Source organism: Aquarana catesbeiana, linkage group LG09 (genome assembly GCF_042186555.1).
Source record: "Aquarana catesbeiana isolate 2022-GZ linkage group LG09, ASM4218655v1, whole genome shotgun sequence".
Classification (NCBI taxonomy): domain Eukaryota; kingdom Metazoa; phylum Chordata; class Amphibia; order Anura; family Ranidae; genus Aquarana; species Aquarana catesbeiana.
In genome coordinates this window covers 75,747,484-75,765,322 of record NC_133332.1, presented here as the reverse complement: position 1 = coordinate 75,765,322, position 17,839 = coordinate 75,747,484, and the positions used below count along the sequence as shown (strand labels likewise).

The 17,839-nt window shown below is 45.2% G+C and overlaps 1 protein-coding gene across 3 annotated transcripts; it reads left to right on the top strand.

The window, feature by feature from the left end:
• The first annotated feature begins 7,659 nt into the window (after positions 1-7,659).
• LOC141107813 (cytochrome c oxidase subunit 7A2, mitochondrial-like) lies at positions 7,660-17,469 on the top strand. 3 transcript variants are annotated; one of them, XM_073598801.1, is made up of 4 exons: positions 7,660-7,817; positions 13,670-13,759; positions 16,226-16,310; positions 17,345-17,469. In XM_073598801.1, exons 1-4 carry the CDS (start codon positions 7,734-7,736, stop codon positions 17,401-17,403), a joined length of 318 nt encoding a protein of 105 aa, XP_073454902.1. In that variant the 5' UTR covers positions 7,660-7,733; the 3' UTR covers positions 17,404-17,469. The 3 variants fall into 3 exon arrangements, with proteins under 3 accessions (XP_073454902.1, XP_073454903.1, XP_073454901.1); XM_073598802.1 differs by lacking the exon at positions 7,660-7,817 and adding an exon at positions 10,407-10,552; XM_073598800.1 differs by lacking the exon at positions 7,660-7,817 and adding an exon at positions 10,483-10,610.
• The last annotated feature ends 370 nt before the right edge of the window (positions 17,470-17,839 follow it).

Genomic DNA, 17,839 nt, shown 5'->3' with positions numbered 1-17,839 from the left:
TTATTTTTACTTTAACATATGGGCGAGAAATGGGGGGAAAAAAACAATTGGCTTGGCAGTGAAAAAGTTAAAAAGGGGAAAACTGGTTTTGGCGGTGAAAGGGTTAGGGGGAAAAAAGAAAATAATTTGGTTTGGTGGTGAAAAGGTTAAAAAATCAAAGGATAAAAAAAAAAAAATCTTGGTCTGGCAAAGAAAGGGTTAATAAATGAAAGGGAAAAACACTTGACTTGGCAGTTATAGGGCTATAAATGAAAAAAAATATGATTTGGTAGTGAATGGGTTAAAAAGTGGAAAACTGGTTTTGGCGATGAAAGGGTTAAAAAAAGGGGGAGGGTTGGGGGGAAAAAAAGAAAATAATAATTTTCAGAGGGAGGTTAGTAATGGCAGCCTCCATGTTTTTCCCACGACAGGTCCGCTTGCCGACCGTATACTGTATATAGACGGCGGCAAGGCGGTTCTTCTGCACAGGATCCTGTACCTAGTAATTGATCCTGCCCTGCCAGGTCTGGAGCGCACCACCGGCAACCTGCTCCTGCTGTGATTAGACACTGCAGAAGCAGATCTACAGGTACCACAAACTCAATGTCCTCCGGCACCCCGCCGATCATTAGGCAGAGAGCCAGAATGGCGATCTGCCTATGTAACAAGGCTGATCGCAGTTCTGTCACTGAGGAAGGCATTGATCCTGTATCTCTGGAAAGCAGGAACATGGATCAATGCCTTTCCGTAGGAAAAGCACCTCCCCCCACAGTGAGAAAACACATAGTTAGGCCCTTAGATCGTCCCTGATTGTTAGCCCCTTTCCCTGCCAGTGTCGTTGGTACAGTGACAGTGCATATTTTTAGCACTGATCACTGTATTAGTGTCACTGGTCCCCAAAAAGTGTCAGTGTCCCCACTGTCTGCCACAATATCACAGTCCCATTATAAGTCGCTGATCGATGCTGCTACTAGTAAAAAAATAAAACATAAATAAAAATTCCATAAATATATCCCATATTTGTAGATGCTATAACTTTTGGGCAAACCAATCAATATACGCTTATTGGGAATTTTTTTTTTACCAAACACATGTAGCAGAATACATATTGGCCTTAATTTATGAAGAAATTCAATTTTTTTTTTTACATTTTATTGAATGTGTTTTATAGCAAAAAGTAAAACAAATATTTTTTCTTCAAAATTTTGGTCTTTTTTAGTTTATAGCACAAAAAATAAAAACCGCAGAGGTGATCAAATGAAAGCTCTATTTGTGGAAAAAAGGAATACATTTTATTTGGGTACAGCGTCGCACGCGCAGTTGTCAGCAGGAGCGGACTGATAACTCATGGGGCCCCCGGGCAATAGGAGATTATGGGGCCCCCAGGCAATCAGAGATTATGGGGTCACACAGTATACACACACACACACACACACACAGTATACAATCACACAGTATACACAGACAGATGTAAAAAAAACACAGATTTATACATACTGTCCCTGGTTTTACTGAGGCTGGCAACCCTGATGGGGCCCCCGGGCAGTGCCCACGTGGCTCAATGGTCAGTCCGCCCCTGGTTGTCAGTTTAAATAACGCAGTGCCGCATCGTAAAAAATGGCCTGGTCATGAAGGGGGGGGGGGGGTATAAATCTTCCAGAGGTCAACTGGTTAAATATTCAAATAACAGCTGAGTGATATATTAACTATGTGTTCAATTCTGTTCCTAACAAGACTTTTATTAAAATGTGTATTTTCGTTATAAGGATCTGCACATCAGGCCAAAACGTGGGACAATTGAGGAAGAAAGAGTATTTTGATTTCAAAAGACGGATAGTCCCTTTAAATCAGGGACAGTTGGGAGTTCTGTACATTGCCATACAGGGTTCCTTAGGGTGCAACGCAACTATCCACTGCATGGATGGCTATGTTTAATATTGCAGAGCAGCGCCCTCTAGTGACGTGCTTAGGAGTCGTACTATAATAACTGGAATCTTGTGTTTTCAATAAGCTGTCTCCGTGTTTCTCAACTGAAATATACAAATCTAAACTAATAGCTTTACATAATGCAGCAGCATCTACACACATAAGACACTATTTTTACAAAGCAAATATACACTGGTACTGGCTACTGTAGTAGTCCAGTGTTTCTCTCCCAGTTTCCTTCCCTAATGGGACCCCAGTCTGACTGAGGTCAGGACACCGGTGATTGGCCCGCATGGTGCCCAAGGCTGTAATGCAGTTAAAAAACCTGTGGCATTATGATACAAAAAAAAAGTCGCTTGGTTCACCCGTCGGCTTGCTGACAATTTTTGACCAATTATTAGACATTTGGCCAAGGCACCCCTGAAAAACCCAGGAGGCAGAAGGCTGGTTTATCTATTCATTTTAAAACTGCGGAAACAACATCATTTGAAGAGCTTCAGGTATTCCACAAAAAAACTCAAAAACAAAACCAAAAATCAAGAATGTACAAAAAAGTATCTTTAATTCCATGATTGTACCCTAAAACCCTAACCCGCAGTTTTAATCAGTTAAAATGATACTACACACATCCCCTAGGAGGAACTGATGAGTATAACTGCAGACTCAACAAAAATCAATAAACAAAAAAAAGTATAATAAAAAAAAATGATGTTTCAATTGTGAATAATTCAGAGGAGAACTGGGTGCTGTGATCAGAAGAGACCAAAATCAAGCTCTTTAGCAGGACAGCTTCACCCCATCAAAGGGACGATGGACGGGGCCATGTACCATCAAATCTTAGATGAGAACCTCCTTCCCTCAGCTAGGGCATTGAAAAGGGGTCGTGGATGGGTATTCCAGCATGACAATGACCCAAAACACACGGCCAAGGCAACGAAGGAGTGGCTCAAGAAGAAGCACATTAAGGTCCTGGAGTGGCCTAGCCAGTCTCCAAATCTTAATCCCATAGAAAATATGTGGAGGGAGCTGAGGGTTCCGAAGTTACCAAACGTCAGCCTCAAACCTTAATCACTTGGAGAGGATCTGCAAAGAGGAGTGGGACCAAATCCCTCCTGAGATGTGTGCAAACCTGGTGGCCAATGACAAGAAACGTCTGACCTCTGTGATTGCCAAGAAGGGTTTTGCCACCAAGTACTAAGTCGTGTTTTGCGAAGGGGTCAAATACTTATTTCACTCATTAAAATGCAAATCAATGTATAGTTTTTTTTTAAATGTGTTTTTCTGGATATTTTTGTTGTTATTCTGTCTCTCACTGTTAAAATAAACCTACCATTAAAATTATAGACTGATCATTTCTTTGTCAGTGGGCAAACGTACAAAATCAGCAGGGGATCAAATATTTTTTCCCCCTCACTGTATATAAAACAGTAGCAAATAGCATATACACTTGGTGAACAAATATATAAACAGTAACAATTAGGGCATAAAGTTGGTAGTAAGCCAGTGGTCAAGAGAATTATGTCCCCTAAACTCTATACTAGGGAAGGTCCTGCTTAAGGCACAGTGTTGCAATAACAGTTTTTAAGTCTGTATGAAACCCTTTACCCGATGACCGTTGGGGCCCAGATCCAGAGTTGGAATGATTAAGATAAGTTCCGCCTAACCTTGGGTATAGACACCTGCACTCTGTCCCAAGCAAACAATACTGTTCCCCTAAAATGGGGTGCAGTAGCGTTTGGCCAGTGGTCTCAAACCAACTTCTAGGGTGACAGCTGGTCTCCCTCTGTTTACCTTCAGCTGCTCAGCGAAGTCAGCAGCAGCGCCGTTCATCTCAACTATCAGGCGGCAGAACTGGTTAGTGACAGTGGCATTTTCATATACCAGAAGATGTCCTCTCTCTGTGCCCCTGATGCTAGCAGCTTGCAGCATGATGTGTTTCCCCCAATGTCCTTACCACCTCTGTCACAGAGTCCTGGTCATGTTTGTATGTGTAGTTCCATTGCTAATCTGTAATACGAGGTCAGCCTCTCTTGTATCTCCAACCTAGGCCCCACTGGGAGTGAAACAGAGGGCGCCAAGGGACAGGAGGAACACGAGTGCCTGCAGATGTAGATGGGGGAACTTGCAGCAGGAGAACCATCAGGTCAGGAACAGTAGCCATGCACAGTAGTTCAGCTGAGGTTAAGGAAGAACTCCACTTGTGCTGCAGGGCCGGGATGTGGCATGTGGCTGGTCAGAGCTCCCAGCAGACTTGCAGCAGGAACATTCAGCGGGGTGCAGAACTGCAGCAGTAGACAGCTGGGCAGACATGGGGCGGTAAGCCAGGATCAGAGACAGAAGCGTGGTCAAAGGATTAGCCAGGGTCATCAACAGGCAGGCAATGAGGTACCAAATCAGGAGCAGAGCCAAAGACAGGAACGAGCCAGGTCAGGAACCAGCGACAAGACAGAAGCAGGATCCAAGATCAGGTCAGGGGTAAGCAGGCAACCAAGGGAACACACTGGAGGTATACAGGACACAGGGTACAGCTGAAGACCAGTCAGCATTAGAGCATAGGAAGGTGCATCCTTAAATAGTCCGTCTGGTGCCAACATACATTGTGCGCTCTCTGTTCACGTGCGTGCATTCGTATGAGCATTCATGTGCGCATGCGCACTTCTGATGGCCTTTCTGCGGAGATTCATGTGCACATGCGCATTTTTATTAGTCAAACGTCTTTGTGCATGCACATTTCTATTAGCCAAATGGCTAGTTGGTATTCTCTGACACCTGCACAGTTCAAGAGGGGCGGAATGAGAGGAGATATGGGGCAGCAGCAATAGTAGCCAATCTCTACTGCCAGACAGAGCAGGTGCCCAAGACACAACAGCAAGCAAAGATAAAAACAGGAAAATTAATTAAAATATTATATTGCTGCCAATTGCAAGTATAGAGAAAAGAGTCCTCCCATATAGATATTTTCCCAGGGGGAAGCCCCATATCAATTAGACATAACCATAAATTGTGTATATATTAAACATGTAATAACAATTATACTGGCTGAAAAAGTACAGTGGGGGAAATCCAAACCGGGGGGGTGACCTTGACGCGTGCATTTGTATTCAGCCCCCTTGAGTTATTACTTTGTAGAACTACCTTTCGCTGTAATTACAGCTGCAAGTCTTTTGTGGATGTCTCTACCAGCTTTGCATAGCTAGAGAGTGACATTTTTGCCCATTCTTCTTTGCAAAATTGGACGGAGAGTGTCTGTGAACAGCAATTTTCAAGTCTTGCCACAGATTCTCAATTGAATTTAGGTCTGGACATTGACTAGGCCAGAACTAGGTTTTGCCTTTAGGCCTAAAAGTTCCATTTTGGTCTCATCTGACCAGAGCACCTTCTTCCACATGTTTTCTGTGCCCACATGACTTCTCGCAAACTGCAAACAAGACTTCTTATGGCTTTCTTTCAACAATGGCTTTCTTCTTGCCACTCTTCCATAAAGGCCAGATTTGTGGAGTACACGACTAATAGTTGTCCTGTGGACAGATTCTCCCACCTGAGCTGTGGATATCTGCAGCTCCTCCAGAGTTACCATGGGCCTCTTGGCTGCTTCTCTGATTAATGCTCTCCTTGCCCGGCCTGTCAGTTTAGGTGGACGGCCATGTCTTGGTAGGTTTGCAGTTGTGCCATACTCTTTCCATTTTTCGGATGATAGATTGAACAGTGCTCCGCGAGATGTTCAAAGCTTGGGATATTATTTTTAATGACCTAAACCTGCTTTAAACTTCTCCACAACTTTATCCCTGACCTGTCTGGTGTGTTCAGTGGCCTTCATGATGCTGTTAGTTCACTAGGGTTCTCTAACAAACCTCTGAGGGCTTCACAGAATGGCTATATTTATACTGAGGTTAAAGAGGAGGTCCAGTTAAAAAAAAAATTAAAAAGTCAGCAGCTACAAACACTGTAGCTGCTGACTTTTAATAAGCACCTGTCCAGGGTGCCCGCAATGTCGGCTGCCCGAGGCTGATTCGTTCATCAGATCGGGTCCCGGCGCTGCCATTCGAAGTAAGGGAAACAGGCAGTGGAGCCTTGCGGCTTCACTGCCCGTTTCCTACTGCGCATGCGCGAGTCGTGTGCCGCTTTGTGAATGGCCGGCTGTGTTCTGGGACATACACAGTTCCCAGAACACACTGCGCCACCTTCCCTAGAAGACAAAGCGAGTGTAGGAAGTGGCAGATTAGGACGATCTGCCTAGCAACAGCCATTTCTGGTAAGAACATTTTTTTTTTTTTCTTTTTTTTTTTCACATTTTTAGGAGCATCTTAATGCAATTTTTTTTTAGGGTGGACCTCCACTTTAAATTACACACAGGTGGACTCTTTACTAATTAGGTGACTTCTGAAGGCAATTGGTCCCATTAGATTTTAGTTAGGGTTATCAGAGTAAAGGGGGCTGAATACAAATGCACGCTACACTTTTCAGATATTTGTTTGTAAAAAATTTGGAAAATCATTTATCATTTTCCTTCCACTTCACAATTATGTGCCACTTTGTGTTGGCCTATCACATAAAAACCCAATAAAATACATTTACGTTTTTGGTTGTAACATGATAAAATTTGAAAATGTCAAGGGGTGTGAATACTTTTTCAAGGCACTGTAAAGGCAGGCGCCCCAATACTTTTGGTAAACTAGTGTTTTGGTCTCTGTATTTTTTTTCCTCATGAAACCAGAGTTATCTTTGAAGTATACTTTTAGTCATGCTACAATAATAATTCAAAGCAGAACTTCACCCAAAAGAGGAAGTTCCACTTTTCCACCTCCTTCCCCCTATTCCCACAACCTTCTGGGACAAGTCACAGGTTGCAGAAGGCTAAGGGACCATTCACAAAGTGCAGTGCAGCTCACGCATGCGCAGTGGGAGTCCGGCTGTGGAGCTGTAAGGAGTCGCAGCAGGCTTCCCACAGTAAGTATGTCGATGCCGGGGACCCAAAGACCGGCGAAAAACCAGCCCAGGTGAGGACAGAGCCATGGGCGTCCGCAGAAGTTTTTTCGGGGGGGGGGGCATCATTTTAGGGTCACCCAGGCGCCGCCCCTTTTTGACAATGTCATTATCACATTGTCATGGTCAGAGACTGCAGGCGTAGTACAGTCCCTAGGATAAGTAATGTCCCATGATGCTCTCCTCTCCTAGTCTCCTTTGATTGGCCCTCAGTTATGGCCAATAGGAAAGGAATAGAGCTGGCAGGAAGCTGGGTGGGGAACCTGGTGAGAGCCTCCGTCTCTTCGCCCTGACAGGAGAAGGGGGGGGCGAGCAGGGGAACCTCTGACAGCCTGCAGCTCGTCTTTCTCCTGTCACAGCGCCGCCGAGTTCTCTGCTGGACTGAGCAGGGAAAAGAGCCCACAGTCACACTACAATGATGGGGGGCTTGATAGCACCTGGATGGTTTCACCCCACTGGCTACCCGCACCCCCATAGCGATGCCACTGTGCTGAATGTGCCCATCCGATCCCTGATTCCAGGGGGGGGGGGGCACTTGACCCCCCTTGCCCCTACCTGCGGACGCCCATGGACAGAGCTTGATCTTTGGACATGGGGGTTCCCTTTTAATAAAAGTCGTCAGCTACAGTAATTGTACAGTAGCTGCTGACTTTGAGGTTTTTCTTTCTGGGGTGAAGATCCCTTTTAAAAAGAGTTTTTTATTGCAACGTATTTTATTGTTTCCTTCCTGTTTTAGCATGAAGCAAGCTGTTCTTTAATTCTAGCAGGACCCCGTGTCTTCCTCCCTTCCCCGGTGTCATGTTAGCTGGGAGTGTTTGGCCTGCTCTGCTACGTCTATTTCTGGCATGGTAGATCATCTGCGTGCGCCCTTGTCAGAAGACACAGAGAGGACGAAGGGAGCAGACACCAGCAGAATGAGGAATTTCATGGTATGTAATAGTCCAGACCCTCTACCACCTGTCTACCATGTGGAAGATTTCACTAGTAAATAGATCCAGGTTTTCTCACTTTATTATCACTTGTATCCTTTCAGGAAAGTTTAAGTTCACCAGTCACCCCTTGGTGTAGGTCACCTTATTGCTCCTCTCCCTTGACGTGTACCAGTACCAGCTAATGGTGGCCAATACACGCTTTCATTTTATTACCTAATCATTATGTGATTGCATCAAAACAATCAAATTCTCGAACAACTGAATAGCCATAACTTCCCTTCCAATGGTTTTATGGTGGCCATACACACTTCGATAAACAATCAATTTATTTTCCAATCAATCCCTTCTAGTATGAATAATGGATCTATAGTCGACAACCCGTTCGATTTATATGCCACACATGGGGAAGCAGATTTAATCAATAGTTAAGGTACGATCTGTTATCGATCACATCTCTGTTTTTACCTCATCTTACCTTATCTCATAATCTGATCAATTGAAATGCGATCGTATTCATCTCAGTGCTGCCTATTAACCTCCCTGGCGGTATGATTATTTCAGATTTTTGCGTCTCAAAGCGGTACAATTATTTTGCATAGAAATTTGGCGTTTTATATTGTAGGCCTGTAATTCTTAGCAATAACACGTTTAGATCTGTCCACCAAGAGTCTAGTAGATATCCCGGGTATGATAAAGTTTGAAACACAAAATCATAAATTATAATACATAAATATAAATAATTTTTAAAAATAATAATATAATAATAATAAAATTAATTTCCCCATGATTCACTATCGCTCAATTCTGCAAGTGTTCTAATCTATTATTGCTGTTTTCTAGCTGGTCTAAAACCACTTTTGATGTAAAGGGACACTTTTTGGTTGCTATCGACAATCTCCAGTTTCCAGGCAGAAAGAACAATATATATCATATAAAACTGCATGCAAGGCATGGGCCAAAGCATTGGGGACAAGAGGGATGTGAAAAGATTTCATACAGTACTGTGATCTGTAAGGTTACAGTACTGTATGTGTTATGATTTTTACATTTTTTTGAATTTGCCGCCAGGCTCCGCCCCGTGCGTCGTGACGCTCACAGGGAACGGAGCCTGGCACGGAGAGGCTTTGGGAGGAGGACGGAGCCCGCAGACACCGCGGGGGGACATCGCAGGATCCTGGGGACAAGGTAAGTAACCTGCACCAGGATCCTGAGATATAATCCCGAGTGTGGCTCGGGGTTACCGCTAATGGGACTGAAATTTAACCCCGAGCCACACTCGGGAATACCATCAGTGAGGCTACGGATGAGCTCCAGCGTGTTCGCACACTCCACGTGCAGAGCCCGCCAGGAAGTCGGCACGGCGTTGCGCTAATCACAGGCAGTGAGACATTTTACCGACGTGCGGCTGCAGAGATCGGAAATGTCTCACTGCCTGTGATTAGCGCAGAGCAGTGCCGACTTCCTGGCGGGCTCTGCACGTGGAGTGTGCGAACACGCCGGAGCTCATCCTTACTGCCTATCGATGGAAAACTACCAACTGTTTTCCATCTTGGCCGATTGATGTAATTTGATTGAGCCAAAACTGAGTCTAATGGTGGCCACGCAGGCTTAATTTTTTTTTTAACTGTGATTTGATCAAAACGATTGAATCCCTAAACAATCAAATAGCTATAACTTCCCTTCCAATCATTTTAGATCAGTGTCAATCAAACTGAGTCAATCGGACAAGGCATTTTGCATCGATCGGCAGCACTGAGATGAATATGATTGTATTTCGATCTATCAGTTGTGATGAGATTACATGGGGGAAACAGAGATGCGATCGATAACTTACAATCATAAGTTATGGTTGTATCTTAACTATCGATTGAAATCTACTTCCCTGTGTGTGGCATTTTGATTGAATGGGTTGTCAACTACAGATAGATTATTCCTACTGAAGAGACCAACTAAGAAAAATAAATCTATCATTTATTAACATGTGTATGGCATTGGCCACCATAATTGTACTACAGCTTTCCAAAACACAGTATCCCTGGTTTGTAAATACCAAAAATGCTAATTCATAATAGGGAGCTGTATTCTTAGAAATTTTCTTAGATGTGATCACCTGAAATGCCGCCATTTTGCTGATTGTTGGTTGCTATGGGTATTTCACACTTCAGATGTGTCAAATATCTGCTCCGCCCGCCACATGCTATGGTTCCTCCCACCAGCTCCTACATCCTGTAGTGACTTATGAGCCCATAGGAGCAACCACAGCATGTGGAAGGAGGAATGGGTAGTCTAACGCCTGGAGATGTGAAATACTTACAGTAGCCAGGGATCAGCAGCATTTCAAGACATGAGCTGCCCGAAAGCATAGTTGCCAACAGTCCCGATTTTCCTGGGACAATCCCGAATTTGGGCCCCTCGTCCCGATTTAAGACTGTCCTGATAATTTTCCCAGGGTTTTGAGTTTGTCCAGAGAAAATCGGGAATGTTTTTGCTAAAAAAACGGCAGTGGCTACAAAAACATGGCCGCTGCCGCCATGAGTGTTATTCCCTCTTGTGTTCAGTGCAGAGGAGAGGGGCAGCCAATCGGCGTCTCTCTTCAGTGTGCCTATTGGCTGCAGGGATTGGCGGCCCCTCCCCGCTCTCCACTGAACACAAGGAGGATGTTATCATCTGCCGCCGCCCCTCCGCCCCATGTGTCAGCTGCACAGACACTGCATAGGTGTCTTTTGGATGAGGTACAGGGAGAGATGGAGCTGGGTTCTGTTAGACCAGGCTCCGCTGGGGACTCCTGATGTAAGGGGGGGTCCGCTGGGGACTTCTGATGTGAGGGTGGTCCGCTGGGGACTCCTGATGTCAGGGGGGGTCTGCTGGGGACTCCTGATGTAAGGGGGGGTCCGCTGGGGACTCCTGATGTAAGGGGGGGTCCGCTGGGGACTCCTGATGTAAGGGGGGGTCCGCTGGGGACTCCTGATGTAAGGGGGGTCCGCTGGGGACTCCTGATGTAAGGGGGGGTCCGCTGGGGACTCCTGATGTGGGGGGGGTCCGCTGGGGACTCCTGATGTAAGGGGAGGTCCGCTGGGGACTCCTGATGTAAGGGGGGGTCCGCTGGGGACTCCTGATGTGAGGGGGGCTCCGCTGGGGACTCCTGATGTGAGGGGGGCTCCGCTGGGGACTCCTGATGTGAGGGGGGCTCCGCTGGGGACTCCTGATGTGAGGGGGGCTCCGCTGGGGACTCCTGATGTGAGGGGGGCTCCGCTGGGGACTCCTGATGTAAGGGGGGTCCGCTGGGGACTCCTGATGTGAGGGGGGCTCCGCTGGGGACTCCTGATGTAAGGGGGGTCCGCTGGGGACTCCTGATCTGATGGGGGGTCCGCTGGGGACTCCTGGTGTGAGAGGGGGCTCCGCTGGGGATTCCTGATGAGAGGGGGGCTCCGCTGGGGACTCCTGATGTAAAGGGGGGCTCCGCTGGGGACTCCTGATGTGAAGGGGGGTCCGCTGGGGACTCCTGATGTGAAGGGGGGTCCGCTGGGGACTCCTGATGTGAAGGGGGGTCCGCTGGGGACTCCTGATGTGAAGGGGGGGTTCGCTGGGGACGCCTGATGTGAGGGGGGGTCCGCTGGGGACGCCTGATGTGAGGGGGGGGTCCGCTGGGGACATCTGATGTAAGGGGGGCACAGCTGGAGACATCTGATGTAAGGGGGGCTCTGCTGGGGGCACTTAATGTAAGGAAGGACTCTGCTGGTGGCAGGCGACGTGGCAGGTAACACGCTCAGGGATCCCACTGATTCGGCATTATGGTGAGCTGAGCCATCACTGACAGTTCTAAATCATGGTTTCCAATAGCAAGCCAGTGGGATGGGCTCCCAATCATGTGACTGCTGTGAAAGCCAATCACAGTAGTCATGTGATCAGCAGACCTCCCTGTGATGTAAAGGGGTTAGAGCTCACCATACATGTTACAATCCGATTGCACAATCTGCCTTAACTTTATATCTATCCAACAACTATGTAGTACAAGTGCCTCCCTGATCGGATTCCAAATGATTGGATAGTTTAGGCAAAATGTTTGCTGTGAAGATGTGGCAAAAATCCATACAATCAGAACAAAAATTGCTGTATTTTCTCTATTATGTGAAGGTCTTATAGTACCAGTGCCACCTAGTGGCCACAATGCATTTTCTTTCCAGAAATACTGCAAACAGGAAAAAAAAATGCATTGTGGACACTAGATGACACTGACGATATAGGAACCACACATACAAGAGAAACAACATAAATTTTCATTCTGATTGTGCGGATATTTGTCACATCCACATAAGAAATGTTTAATACATAGAATCCTTAAAGTAATCCCGTTATGATGGTAATAATGGAGTCTACTTTAACTAGCCTTTGCATGTTCCTGTAATTCTACTTTTTGCCCCCGTTCTGTAAATATTAGTAAGTATTTGGCATGTTGTTGTAAAGTTGGTTCCTTTAAACATGTGCTGGTGTATATAATCTAAATGCTGTCAATACCCCTGCCAAAAAAGTTTTAGTTAACATGATATACTGGTAGGCCAAGCTCTACTTCCCCGAGGCCTGGACAAAATATTACCATCCTGGCCAATCTGCTCCATCCTAGTGAAGCACCCCCTGACCTCCAAGGACAGGTGTGGCCCCCCTATACACAGGGAGGGCTGACGTTTCACCCCAGAGCTTGATCCTCAGCGAGTATTGGGGGTCTGTAAGAATTTGGGTGGCAGTCACATTCTTGAAATAAAGAGAAGGTTCATTATTCACACATCTCAGGAGAGAGGGAAAGGGATTCCGATGCCCTGGAACTTCTGCGGATCTTCAGGATTCTACTTGCTGCTGCACAGGAGTACAGGAAAGGGTCTTTAAGTCGGTAATGACACTCCTGTTTTCTAGTAGCATCCAGCAGACATTATGGACAGCAATAATATTCTTCTCCAGGAGAGTCGATCAGCATCTATTGGGACTCCATCCTGTGTCCGGTCTTTCCCAAGAGAGTTAACCAACCCCACTGGAACTTCATCCATTACCACATCTTCAAGAGACTCAACCAACCGCATTGGGACTCCATCCTATGCCCAAGCTTCAGTAGACTCAACCAACCCCATTGGGGCTTCATCCTATGCCCAATTTTCAGGGGACTCAACCAACCCTATTAGGACTCCATCCTATGCCCAATCGTCTTCAGGAGACTTGACCAACCCCACTGGGACTCTTTCCTACCCCCAGACAGGGACAGCTCCAAATTCAGTCACATACAGGCCTCCTCAGAAAGGCAAGCCTAAAGAGGTACTCAGGATCACATGCACCTCTCCCAGGCCTCAGTTTAGGAGGAAGAGAGCTTCCTTCAGCACACCCTAAATTTTTATACTCTTTTCCCATGATGCTCCATTGGCAATGAAACTCCTAGTGGTTGGTCGGGAAAGCATATGAATATTCATAACCCAAGCCCACTGTGAATCCTCCGTCAAATGCCAGAGGTGACAGCGACACCTACTGAATGAAGGGAGAACTGACAGCCAGGCTAAACTTGGACATAGATGACTACAAATTAGCTGACTGACTACAGCCAAGCAGTTACATTTAGTTGGACACTCTTGCTTACAGCAAGGTGGCTACACAGACATAGAAGCTATGACACGTCCATTGAACGTGACCCCAGGTTCAAAGGAACCCTTGTTCATAAACAGCCACATGTGTAGTGTGCACTCCCTCCCACTATCACAGCAGTGATAACTATCCCTTTAAATGTATCAGAAGTGTATTAGGATGTATAGCAGTGTGTAGAGGTTTAGAGCACAGATATGATCACTGAATCTTTTTTTTTCCACTCACAGGTATTAGGTCAGAGATTCTCCAGATCTTTGTCCACTTCCAGCCGCGTCCACCTACAGAATCGCGTTCTGGAGAAACAGAAGATATTCCAGGTATTCTTAGAGCTCGTTTAGACTTGCGGTTAGGGGGAATCTAAAACACATGTGTGAGCAGTGTTTTTAGGGGCCCCAACCACCCCACTATTAAACTGCAAGCAGACTGGTGCGTTCATTGCCACAGTCACAATGCTTTGCTTCTCCATACTTCTCAAATTTTTGAGATAGGAATGAGGGACACCTAACAGCAAAAGTATGCAGGCATAGGACACACCCCCTGCCATGCCCCCTTAATGGAGAATTATAGAAAAAAACAAGATTGGTTAAACCCTCAAGTGCTTTTTTTTAACCACTACTAGTCCTTTATATTGGCTTTTGGAATTTACAAATGCAGCAATTTAGAAATCAGATGAAAGGTTTAGCGCTGGGAAACGCCTTTTCATAGATAAAAAGTGCATTTTATATACAACTATATAGATCAGACCAAAATGAGGGACAAATGAGGAGGAATGAGGGAGAGAGGGACATTTCTCCAAATCAGGGACAGTCCCTCGAAATCAGGGACAGTTGGGAGCTATGCTTCTCTCCCGTGGGAAAAATGCTCTCTATCTGTCATGTTTGTCAAATAGGCATGCCCCACAAATGCCCCACAGTTGGGGTGTGTTGGTGTGGTATTTACAGGGTTAAAACAGGTGGTGGGGAGGCATCATCCCAGATAGCAAGCGATTGTGCTGCAAGTTTGAAAATTACTCTGGTACCTGGATCGACCTTGTGAACTTACTCTTTATCTATTCTTTCTTCTCCTTCCTTTTCTCTTACTTCTCTTTTTTTTTTTCTCATTTTATGTTATGGTACAATATTTGTTCATCCATATCTGCTCTATATTAATACATACTAGACCGATATATGTACTAAGTTTTTTAAGATATCTTTTGTTAGATATTTATAGTTACATCTTTCATACTTATCAGATAAAGTAACATAGAGCAGTTCATTAATTAATTAAATGTATGCGATGAAGTTCAATGCAAACAATAACATACTATGTTACCTATATATATAATTTGTTTTATTGTTTAACAAAGAGCTTATGTATATACATCCTTGTACATGTAACTAATGGACTTTCATTATATTGTGCAATCAATAAACCTTTTTGACAAGGAAAATGACTTGCTAAGCTATTGCTAGACTCGCCAGGCTTTACAAGTTTGTTGCACAATTGCAGCGAGTCCGCATTGCATGACTCCAGATCAACTTTCTTTGCAAACATTCTACAAGTCGGCTGCAAGTTCAGTTATGTTGTGTTATGTTGTGCATTAGTCATCCCACCACAGGGGTCACTGTGGCTTGCAGAGCTCTTGCTGTAGACTCACCACTGCAACTTTGCTCTTGCTAGAGACTTGCCACTCAAATTCGCTACAAATTGGAAAAGTGTCAACTAGAACTTGTGCTTCAAGTGCTCTGCAAGTGTACAACTTGCCAGTGAAAATGTGTAGCAAGTTAACAGACTTACAATTCAACACTGCCACAAATTTGTGGCAAGTTATCCTTGCTATCTGAGATATCACCTCCTGAGTCCTGACCACCTTTAAAATGAAAAAGTGATGCGAATGTGGATTACTTTTCAGAGGCACAGCAATATAACCACCTGCCTAAACCTATCCTAACACTATATATAGGCCTATAAGGGCTCATTCACATCTGAGACGGGGGGCATGAAAATATGTGGGTGAGCTGCAGTCTTTCCATCCTCCGTAAGCTGCAATGGCAGCAAGACAAGGTTTTCAGACAAATTGTACCATATGTCGCGTTTGGCGAGCAGTACCACTGCTGAACACGACCAACCCAAGCAAATGTGGCCACGCTGCAAACACCCTGCAAACTGCATGTAATCAGATTTTGCGGGGTCATGCAGGCTTTCCAGGGTTAAAGCTGACAGTGAGGAGTCACATATCACCTCCCAACTGGCAACCGCCCTCTGAAATGCAGTCCACTGCAGATCACTTTTCATAGGGGTAGTAAGGACTGCTGAAGGTGTGAATAAGCCCTAAGAGCTGGTTCACACCATGCCCACACAAGAATCACACAGGAATGTGCTGTGCGTTCCTGTGCGATTCACAAGCGGTTCTGTGCTGTGCAATTGTAGCCCATTCATTTTGAATGGGTTAAAATTGCACCACACCAAACCAAAAGTAGTGCATGCGCTACTTTTCAAAACCCACTGCAACCGGATTGCATGGTACAAAAGTACCATGCGATCCGGTGCGGGTAAATGCACCGAGTTTATGACCTGCGTTTGGGGTGTTCTTAGCTTTCTATTGACACCCGCTGCAGATCAGAGTATGTTTTGCATGCGATCTGTACATTCCTGTACAAGTCATGTGCTGGCATGGTGTGAACCGGCCCTAAATGTCAAACTTTCATGGTCTTTGTTGGGTTTCGTCAAAATCTGTTCTGTAAATATTTGGCACATTGGCACATCGTATTGAGTGTACAACTAACGTTCCTCTTTGTGTTCAGGCAGACAATAATGTGCCAGTTCACCTGAAGGGTGGTCAAGGAGACCTCATCCTCTACAGAATTACCATGGGTATCGCCATTGTAGGTATGGTTAGTAGGGTTTTATTATAGAACTATAGACTGTATCATCACTGCAATGTGTTGGATCCACTGGCTTTTACCTAAAGAGCATTGTGGAAAACGCAGTAACCAACAGCTGCAAATCACATTCCATTTTTTATTTAGAAGATGTTTTTTTAACTCATGTCATAATTGCTTTTTGCAGTGCGTTTTGCAGTGCGTTTTTTTTTTTTTACAAACTGTGTATAGCTGGTTGGGCCTGGGAAGCCGGCCGCCACGTCCTTAACAACCACTGAGTCATCAGCTGTCAGTGGGCTTCCCTGCTCAATGTAAAAACGAGAATTTCCAGCAATGGAAAAAAATCTGCAAAAAAAATGGCGTGGGGCCCCCTCTTCAATCCATACCAGGCCCTTCGGGTCTGCTATGGATTTTATCGGGAACCCCATGCCAAATGTTTTTTTTTTAAATGGCGTGGGGTCCCCCAAAAATCTTTACCAGACCCTTATCCGAGCATGCAGAGCATGCATCCTGGCAGGTCAGGAAAGTGAGGGGATGAGCGAGTGCCCCCTCCTAAACAATACCAGGCTACATGCCCTCAACTTTGGGGGTGCTTGTTTATGGGGACAAGGACCTCTTCCCCACAACCCTGGCCGGTGATTGTGGGGGTCTGCGGGCAGGGGGCTTTTTTGGAATCTAGAAGCCCCCAGATCCCACCCCCCCCCATGTGAATGAGTATGGGGTGCATAGTACCCCTACCCATTCACCAAAAAAGTGTAAAAAAACTTGAATAAAAACACTGGCCCTGAGATTGGCCCTTTACCTCGATCGGTGATCATGTGATCAGCTGTGTCCAAATGACACAGCCTTCACAGAGCTATGGCACGGTATTGAAGTGGTTAAAAAAGTCAGTGATTATGCGTTTTAAAGCTCTTTTATGGCTTGTTAATAATATGTAAATAATTTCATGTACATTGTCAAGATGCCATTGAACAGTAAAAACTTGGAAGGTTTGTATTTTATTTAAGTTGCACACAGTGAAACATGTTCTTTCTATTGCAGGGTGCTGCCTAGGTATCTTCACTATAGGCAAGGCATCGCTCCCGAAGAAGTCACCCTAGTGAAGATCTGATTGATTGAAGAATCTACTAGAGAATGTTATTGAATTAAAAATATGAGTGTGCTAATTGCCAGTGTGCTTGTAGGTTATTTACAAAGATGGCAGCTCAATGGAAAGACTGAGATCAGATTATGACCGCTGTGTCCAGGATGGGGGAGGATCTCTCAATCGGGACACCAAAAAACTAAAATGTAATATATTGCAGCTTTCTAATTCTTAGAAGTGGTGGCCGCGTTACTTTCTGCTTTTAGTTTTTTCCTTTATTTTTACCTGGTGATCCGGCCAGTAAGTCTGCTTTTCAACTTCCTTTAACAGACCAAACTGTCCAGCAAAAATTGCAGTTAGAGGGTTGAGATAAACCATTTATCACTGACAGGGGTGCTTACAATGGTCAGCTTTTATTCATTGATGTAAAACCTTTATCTCAGAATGAAAAA